We start from the raw sequence: 9142 nt of genomic DNA, 5'->3' as shown, positions 1-9142 counted from the left end.
GACAATACTGGGGATGACACCATTAACCAGATAAGGAACTGGTCTAAAGATCAGGAACTGGGAGGAGCACAAGGAACATTCTACGTTATAAATCAGACAATACATATACATCAGATTGCCAAAGCCTACATAAACTGGAGAGAGGTCCAGTAATTTCTCATATTAAAAGCATCCACACTACAAGGAATGCAACCTATTCACATTCAATAATTTAAACACGTGAAGGGGGTGCAGATGAATTAATTCACAACGTTGTAACAATTCGGGATTTAGCAAACGCCTCTCCTGGGATTTTTATGAACGACATTTTTCTGCTAAATATGTTACGGTCTGTAACCACTACAGGCGCGTAGTGTTCTCCTTTTTAGGATAAACGGTTTCGTGAATAAAACCATCCTCCTGCTGACATTTACTGGGCGTTAAAATCGTACCACTCGTTGTAAACCAAGTGTAACGGAACAATTCCATGACTTAAAAAACATCTGGCATAAAGCCACCTCTCAGCCACTGTACAACTGCTCGGTCTCCATTGGTAAAACACGTGTCCAGTAAGGACGCGGGAATATGACGCAAGCGAACGGCGACGTTCGCGCAAAGACACGTAAAATGCGGATATCTATTTGATGACAGTGCGCACCGGGGGTATTTAAAACAGTATGGTATGTGGCTTTAAACACCCGATCTGCTTCTTATGAAGCCGTGTTAGGAGTCATATGTGATTGTCACGTTATGTGTTTTTTCCTGTCTAAAGAATCACTGTATTTTCTGCCGCCGGTTCCGGTAAAATTACATATCAGCTGGCGTTTCAGACTGGGAGATTGTTCGGTGTTCTTCGCTAACCAGCTGCGCGTCTTTCAGGTCGCGTCAGACCGCAGCGCCATCATCCTCCGGGCGAGGGGGAGTCTGGAGCTCCGCTGTCTGCTGGATGGCACCGATGGTAATCATTCTCCAGTCCCTTCAGATCGCACACAGTAGTCGGCTGGGTTATGAACTCGTTGAACAATTCTGCACGCCAACACAGGGATCCAGACAAAAAAAAACACTTTAGGAGCCAAATACTTTTTCGGAGCCATAATCTCCATTATATGCCAAATGTGAAATAAATAAAAAATACTAACATGGCACAGTTTATCTCTGGTCTACCTCACACTGCCTTTTCTTTCTCCTATCTGACCTATCTGATCTGTCTACCATTGCCTTCTGCATTCTTATACATAATAACATAATAATAAATAACACAGAAATATGTAATATGTAATAAGCAGAACAGCTGGGCTATTGAACATGAAGTGCACATACAAACATAGAAATATTAAACTTAGCCCGTAAAGAAATCTGGTAAAAGGGTGTTGCTTTCTTTTGTTGAAAGATATTACAGCCGAAAAATTGAATATAAAGTTAACTTCACCGCGGTGTCATAAAGTTTAAAAGCCGAAACCAATTGCGGATCTATACTGAAATATTCCAGAAAGCGGTTCCGAGTTTAAACCTTAACACCACCACCTCAGTAAAGTTAGCTTTATATGCAGTTTTCTGCATGTAATATCTTTCCATATTTGTAATAATTAAAGTGTTTGTATGTGTGCACTTCACATTCAATAGTCCAGCTGTCTTGCTTAAAGTCACTGACGGTGAATGGACACCATGCAGTTATTAATAAATACGTATAAAAACTTGTATTTGTAAGTTACATTGTGTGAATCGTCCCCCATAGTTTAATGCATAAAGCTCGCCTTACAGAATGTGTTTGTATCATTTAGGTTCATACTTATAATTAGTCCATTAATACATTCTGTGTTTTGTACTTTAAACAGACACATATTAAACCGTTGGTTTTAATGTGTTATTTGTGTAGATGCTGTTTAATTGGTGGTAAATTAAATAAATCTCTTCCGCTTCAACAATAAAATCCTAAAATTCTGCCGTTCACGCACATTTAAACTCACCGTTCGCGCCATCCGTAGACCAATGATTTGTTCATTGGTCCTGTACTGGTTCTACTACTGTCCTAGAACAGGAACGAAGAACAACATTAAAACTCTGCTTAGACCCTTATAGAAAAGTGGAACTCTCATCCGATTAGCTATACGAGCAAGTGCACTGTATCTGAAAAGCACTGCTGAGATTCTTCTGCACGCTTCCGCGGTTCCGTGCCGATTGAAAGCCGTACGCTACGGTGCTTTTCCCTCTGCGTGCTGTAGGGTCACACGTTCAGAAAGCCGTGTCCAGGGCGTTCGAGCGTGTCCGCGCCAGGGTCACATCCCAGGCATTGGTCTTCAGGGTCCGTGACAGTCCCATGTTCATCTGGCCGAACAAAGGATGCCAGGTGACCGAGGGGATCGCAGAAACCACAGCGTGCAAAGACCTCCAACAGCGCTTAAGGTAAGCATGATGATGAAGGGCTACGGGTCAATAGGTGGCTCCTTATAGTCTCAGTTCATATACCGCATGTTTGTTTCACTGTTTATTTGCACGTCAGTAGAATATTAAAACAAAGATCAGGTCATTTGTGGTTGTGTTAAGCTGTGTAGCTTAACAGTAACACCTGGAATGACTTTGTTGTCAATCTGCATAGGTCTGGGGAGCCTGATGGCGGCAAGAGGTCGTCAAAAAAGAAAGACAAAAGAAATGGGGACACAGTAAGTGTGTCTGTGTGTGAGTGTTATGAGTACCAAAATGCCTGAAGGAACCATTTTTATTTTCCAAGATTTGTGAAGCTGTGGATGCAGGTCTTTAGGTAAGTGCTGTGGATGCAGGTCTTTAGGTCAGTGCTGTGGATGCAGGTCTTTATGTTAGTGCTGTGGATTCAGGTCTTTAGGTCAGTTCTGTGGATGCAGGTCTTTAGATCAGTGCTGTGGATGCAGGTCTTTATGTTAGTGCTGTGGATGCAGGTCTTTAGGTCAATTCTGTGGATGCAGGTCTTTAGGTCAGTGCTGTGGATGCAGGTCTTTAGGTCAGTTCTGTGGATGCAGGTCTTTAGGTCAGAGCTTTAATCGTGTGCCTGTAAGGTAGGGCCTGTTTGTGCCGGTTCTTTTTTCATTCTGTTAAACCTTTGCTATGTCGGCTGGCCTAGAGCGTCATCAACATCGACCTGCTGATGGAGCTGACAGAACCGGGCCGGGAAGCCGGGCCCACACTGACCCGGAGAGAGGTGAGGCACCACCTGGCACAGATGGCGCTGCCCGTGGACTGCGTGGTGACGGCGGGCATGGACGATGGCATCGGCGAGTACGTACAGACTCCGGAAGGCTTGCAGCCTCTGGGGTGGGCGGGAGATGGGCGCTATAGGAGGAATTATGAAAATGAAGGCAATTGAAGAGGATAACTGTTTATTAACTTACTTTGGACCATGGATAGACATAAACCCTGAAAACACAAAAAAAGGCAGCAAATGCTGGAACAAATTAGTCAGGTCAACAACAGATGTGCCAGCAAGTCATCCATGGAAAATATATATTTTTATATATTATTACATTTATTATACAGTAGATGTTGTTTTCTGTATATTGTTTGAATACCAGCCTCCTGCTGTTTGTGCTGTTCTGTTATTGCATCTTGTGTTGATCAGTATCTGTGCTGTCATGATTTGTAGCAGTTTCTTCTTGCTGTATGCAGTGCGTTCTCCCGCCTGGTGGGGGCACTGTGCAGTCAGCTCACTGACATGGAGAGTGCTGTCCTGCGGCACATTAGTGGGACATCCCTGCTCGTCCCCCAGCCCTTCCACTTCCACCTCCCAGAACCCACGGGACTGGTCACCTTGGTGTACCCTACTGGGGTCCCTGACGCCCAGCTGGAGTCCTTCAGAAAGGCTAGTATCAATTCTGAGTAGATCCTCTGGTGGCCTTTGCTGCCACCTGCAGGACCAGTTCTCATACTACCACAGTGTCTGCATACCCCGTTTCCATGCCAAATATGTCAGTGGCTTGTTTTGCCGCTGAATACATATGAACCCTTATTCGATGTTTCTGGAGCTGGGTCGCATTATCATGTGGGACCTCAGAAACCTTCCTACCAATTCACCATGAGCGTGACTTCACACACAGCTTGGTGCTTCCACCGAGGGACGTCCAGTTACAGACTTTCCTCAAGGCTATAAGAGCAGTAACCCTAGGGATTCACCTCCATAACCGCCGTGCCGCTGCTTCTCGCAGGAAATGCATGTCAGGTTCGCGCTGCCCGAGGACCGGCCCTACCTGCGACGGGCCAATGCCTACCATTTCCCGGGCGAACCCTTCAAAGACGGCTATTTAAGGAACCCGCACCTTGCCCTCAGTCACCCAGCCTTGGAGGACGCCAAGGTTAGTCCATCTTTGCTGAGATGAGTGGACTGCTCTGCTCGGGCCGTGCCAAGAAGCCCGACTGTCAGCCCGTTCTTTTTCTCCCTGTCCTATCAGCCGTTCCTGGTGCAGGGTGTGTATAGCTACCATCACTACATGCAGGACCGCATGGATGACAGCGGCTGGGGCTGTGCCTACCGCTCGCTGCAGACCATCTGCTCGTGGTTCCAGCAGCAGGGGTACACGGAGAGGGTGGTCCCGTCACATAAGGAGATCCAGCAGGTAGGAGCCCGTCTCATCGGCTGCAGGCTTTGGGACGAGGAGAGCCGTCACCTACCCCAGTGTGACTCTCGCAGGCACTGGTGGACGTCGGGGACAAACCCAGCTCCTTCGTGGGCTCGCGCCAGTGGATCGGCTCCATCGAGGTGCAGGCAGTCCTGGACCAGCTGCTGGGAATCACCTCCAGGATCCTCTTCGTGAGGTGAGGCCTGCTGCTCTGCGTCGTCCTCCGTGCTGGTCTCTTAGCTTGGATCCTCCACACGGGGAAACACTCAGTATTAATTTGCTGCATCTCCATCAAGTCAGGGGTCAGAGCTGGTGAACCAGGGCAGGGAGCTGGCCAGTCACTTCCAGAGAGAAGGGACACCCATCATGATCGGTGAGCTCTGCACTCCCTCGCGAACATCTCGAGGATCACTGGACTCTCGCTGGGGTCCCAGGAGGCCATCAAACTTGCTCTGCTAATGACCATGTGCCCCCGCCCCCAACAGGAGGGGGTGTCTTGGCTCACACCATCCTGGGAGTGTTGTGGAGTGAGACTACGGGGGATATCCGGTTCCTTATCCTGGACCCCCACTACACCGGTGGGGAGGACCTGCAGCTCGTCACTGACAAGGTACGGCTTGACTACAGCCATACACCTGAGTGTTAAGTACTGGGTTTGCAACTGTGTTATATTACAGCAGGGGTGGGCAATCTTATCCAGAAAGGGCCGCTGCGTATGCAGGTTTTCACTGCAACACCTTAATCACACTGCTAATTAGAGGACTGATTGGCTGAAGGTCCTCACACCGTTTGAACAGTTGACCCAATGGTGTGTTCGATCATCTCTCCGAAGTCATTAATTCCGAGGTGCGTGACATCATGTCGGACCAATCTCCCGTTCGAGGTACACACCTTGGAACAAACATGGCTGCCTCCATAAACACGCTGTTGTGTGTTGTTGCTTTATATTTTAGCAGATTTGGAGCGAGATTCTTTTTTTCCCCCCGAGAGACAAACAAACAAAAAACACAAACTAGTCAAACCGCATTAAAAGCTGTATAATATTTTAGTGGATCCATAGTCATATTCTTTTTTCGAGAGGCAAACAAACTACAAACAAACAAAAGACGCTAACAAGTCTGGTAAAATTCAGATTTTGCATGCTAGGATACTGTTTATGGTTATGATATGGTATTCTCCAAATCCACCACGTGCAATTACATTTATAACTAATACATTTAACAAAATAAACATTTTTAAATATTTACAAAATAGAATTACCGTTGACTGTGAAAGCTGACATATTACGGGGAATCCCATATAACAAAATTCTATCCAACATCAACATCGGAAAGGAGGCATGTTTCCGTCAGGAAGTGACATTTTTCATGACGTTTTCCGTTTTCCGACTCGGACAGATATAATCGAATGCAGAATAAAGGTTATTCCAAAAACCTGCATACGCATTGGCTCTTTGCGGATGAGATTGGCCACCCCTGTATTGCAGTATCTTTTAGTGTAAAACACCTGAGCATTTAGTACTGAGAAGAAGTGTATTGGCCTTACCGTGTTAATTTGGGGTTCACACTTCGCAAACTCTGCTCCTGAATTGCATTAATCAGTATTGTCTCATGCCAAAGTGGCCACTGTCTGTCGCGATTTGTCAACTTTGTCGGTCACCAGAAAATGTGCTGTGTGCCCTCAGGGCTGGTGTGGGTGGAAGGGGATGGACTTCTGGGACCAGCGGGCCTATTACAACCTCTGCCTGCCCCAGAGACCAAGGGCCATCTGAGGAAGGGAGAGCTCAAGAGCGCCACCTGTGTCGGCAATCTGTAAATACCTCTGCATAAATAAACACAGCATTTCAAAAAAGGAAAAAAAATATTTTTTAATGCACAGCATTCGATTAACTGCAGCAAGTTTCTTTATCAAACAGCTCATGGATTTTTTTTTCCCCAACCAGGAAGCGTAAAATGTTAACAGTATCTGTCCTGAGTTAAACTTTTACCCACTTCCACTGGATACTTTACTGGTGGGGACGAGTTTAAATTTAGTCCAACAGGAGCACTACCCGGAGTCGAATGAGACCACATTCCTACCAGCAGAGGGGCCCAGTGGCACATGGGGCTCTTTGCAGGCCAATTTATTTAGGTACCGACACTATCATCAGACAGTCAAAGTGATAGCAGCTCAGCCGACTTCGGCTTGGTTGGGGTTCCAGTCTTCACACTCTCCTCGGGCCATAAGTCCCTTCAGCCCCAAGCTCCAGTGGTATCCGTTTTCACCCCGTCGTGAACAGGAACTTTCACAAGTCGGCTTCAAGCCGCGTATCCGCTGGGGATTGCCATGTGGGCGGGACCCTGCTCAACTTCCACCAGTCCTGTGACTTCTAGCCTGGAGTGTTTCCTCGCTACTGGAGTACCCTGGCCTGAGCCGTGTCCAATGGATCAAACGCGATGAGGGTGGGGCTGCATGGGTTCCCCCCCCCTTCACTAATCCTTACACCAGGGCCACTCAGCTGCCCAGTCACCAGTCCCGTGCCCTCTTCCCATACTGCCCCCTAAGGCTCTCTCCTGCCCTTTTCAGTCCAGTCGACACCCTGCAGCCACCGTCTCCATCCCCTTTGGGGCCGCCAACCTGACGGCTGACCCTTACAGTCTCCAGGAGTCGCCCGCACTTCTCCCAGCCCGCCTCCCACGCCAGGTCCTCTGCAGTCTTCCCTTCGAGGTTGCAGATCCTGAACACAAGAATGTCAGCCATTAGGACTCACTGCAGCTGAGGCTATGTTATGTAGGACAGAGAGCCCAGCCAGGGATGTTGCACGCTTACCCGAGCTTCGCCTCACTGGCGACCAGCACCGTGATGCACTCCACACTGCCCGCCCGGGCTGCTTTGTGGACAGGTGTCTCACCGAACGCATCCTGTGGACAGAAACAGCTCAGAACAGCACGGCCTGTCCTCACTTTTTAAGTACAATAGGTTCAAAAATGTCCCACTAAGTTAATTAACACATTAAATCACCGCTTGGCTTTATTTTGTACTTCACTTTAATCAATCCAATTGACAAAACCTCTAACACATGATCCATGACTGCCCTGGGTGTTTCGATCCCACCTTGGGGGAGAATTGGATGAGGTCGTTACCTGCTGGTTGGCGTCGGCCCCCGTATGTAGCAGCCAGAGCAGGCAGAGAGCATGACCCCCGCAGGCGGCCAGGTGAGCGGGGGACTGCCCCGACTCATCCCCGGTGGAGTTGACGGCGCTTCCGGCCGCGACCAGCATCCCCAGGCAGTCCATCTGAGCGGGTGGACACTTAATTTAATGTGACTGATCGGCGTGACACACAGCCGTACAAACGCATAACTCTGCACAAAGAGACGCACGCATAGGGTGACCAGATAATCCATGTCAGGGAGGACACTCTGAGCTAGGACAGGAATTGTAATTTACCATTTCAATTAAAAGGACCTGGATTTCACTTCAGCACTGAGCTCTTGCTGTGTGCTGATTGGTCATTCTCCTATAATCATGCATGTGTCACTAATGTTAATGTGAAACAGCTGGATGTGTCTTTCAGTCAAGGAAACAAACCAGTCAAAGCACAAGAAGAGCTGAACTATTTAGCGGAGCACAGGAGCCTTTCAATTTGAAAGTAGTTTGTAAAACCTGAAGTAGCTCAAAGTGTCCTCCCTGACATGGATTATCTGGTCACCCTACGCACGCAGAAACCACGGACCAGAAACACGGAGCCAACAGGACGGAAAAACGACCACAGATCAGACTTCATCACACATACTTTTGAAATAATAGTAAAAACTTGTAACCCAAACGAATTCACATCCAAAGTTATTATAAGATTTAATTAAACCTACCAACTGCTCAACATATTGCGAATGCAAAGATAAAATGGGTCATATCAGTACGGATTACTTGCCAAGAAAAACGATACTGCGCTGGATAGCGTAACCAGCCATCAGGAACTGAACATTATATCGTCTAATATAGACGATCACTGCGCAATGATTTGTAAATAGACCTTTTAAATTAAAGTAGCAGTCTAATTACGTACCTGTGAGTCTGCATCGAGTAAAAACATAATGGTGATTTCAGTATAGGAGCACGACGTGATTTCTTGCGCCGTGAGCCGGAGCGGGGATGCCTGGCTGCTGGAAGGCAGAGGGGTTTTATCTGCGCCGGGCGGACGCCCATGCTGGCCCGACCGAGGCGGCTGTGCGAAAGCACACGTACGCAGTGGCGCCGGCCAGTTTCACTTCGCGCTGTCTGTCACTCTCTGCGGGAGCGCACTCTTCATCTAAATATATAGGCCTACAAGTGTAGTCATGCCGTCCGTTCGACATCTTTCAGACGTTTTTTTTCCACACATATACTGATAGATGAACCTGAATGATGACTGATATATTCAGCAAAATGTAGCTGCCCCATTTGCTCAGGATATGTACCTAAAGAAATTCGTGTTACCGACACATTTGAAATGCAGCCTCATTATAGTTTTGATCTTTAAAATTTAGTTTTCATTTTTAATATTTTCATTTGAAATGTAATTTAATTCTAGTTTTCAGAGTGGTTTCTATTACGTGTTAT

The 9142-nt window shown here is 47.3% G+C and overlaps 2 protein-coding genes across 2 annotated transcripts; one reads left to right on the top strand and one right to left on the bottom strand.

Moving 5' to 3' along the window:
- The first annotated feature begins 542 nt into the window (after positions 1 to 542).
- On the top strand, positions 543 to 6442 carry ufsp2 (ufm1-specific peptidase 2). Its single transcript, XM_023830601.2, has 12 exons — positions 543 to 659; positions 859 to 937; positions 2202 to 2382; positions 2576 to 2639; positions 3074 to 3228; positions 3616 to 3808; positions 4152 to 4298; positions 4395 to 4559; positions 4634 to 4758; positions 4859 to 4935; positions 5048 to 5172; positions 6247 to 6442. Exons 1-12 carry the CDS (start codon positions 657 to 659, stop codon positions 6331 to 6333), a joined length of 1401 nt encoding a protein of 466 aa, XP_023686369.1. The 5' UTR covers positions 543 to 656; the 3' UTR covers positions 6334 to 6442.
- Positions 6404 to 8866, bottom strand: ankrd37 (ankyrin repeat domain 37). The gene is made up of 4 exons (XM_023830602.2): positions 8610 to 8866; positions 7685 to 7837; positions 7371 to 7462; positions 6404 to 7278 (listed from the first exon to the last, which is right to left on the bottom strand). Exons 1-4 carry the CDS (start codon positions 8634 to 8636, stop codon positions 7068 to 7070), a joined length of 483 nt encoding a protein of 160 aa, XP_023686370.1. The 5' UTR covers positions 8637 to 8866; the 3' UTR covers positions 6404 to 7067.
- Between the last annotated feature and the right edge of the window lie 276 nt (positions 8867 to 9142).

This window comes from Paramormyrops kingsleyae, chromosome 25 (genome assembly GCF_048594095.1).
Source record: "Paramormyrops kingsleyae isolate MSU_618 chromosome 25, PKINGS_0.4, whole genome shotgun sequence".
Taxonomy (NCBI): domain Eukaryota; kingdom Metazoa; phylum Chordata; class Actinopteri; order Osteoglossiformes; family Mormyridae; genus Paramormyrops; species Paramormyrops kingsleyae.
The sequence above is the reverse complement of the archived record's forward strand: the minus strand, read 5'-3'. Positions and strand labels throughout refer to the sequence as shown.

Excerpts from the sequence above, each read along its gene's own strand:
- ufsp2 (XM_023830601.2), top strand. Across the intron at positions 938-2,201 it reads TCTGCTGGATGGCACCGATG|GGTCACACGTTCAGAAAGCC; the intron begins GTAATCATTCTC and ends TGCGTGCTGTAG. Across the intron at positions 3,809-4,151 it reads AGCTGGAGTCCTTCAGAAAG|GAAATGCATGTCAGGTTCGC; the intron begins GCTAGTATCAAT and ends TGCTTCTCGCAG.
- ankrd37 (XM_023830602.2), bottom strand. The coding sequence starts at position 8,636 with ATGTTTTTACTCGATGCAGACTCACAG. Across the intron at positions 7,838-8,609 it reads TACTCGATGCAGACTCACAG|ATGGACTGCCTGGGGATGCT; the intron begins GTACGTAATTAG and ends CCACCCGCTCAG. Across the intron at positions 7,463-7,684 it reads GGGCCGACGCCAACCAGCAG|GATGCGTTCGGTGAGACACC; the intron begins GTAACGACCTCA and ends TTCTGTCCACAG.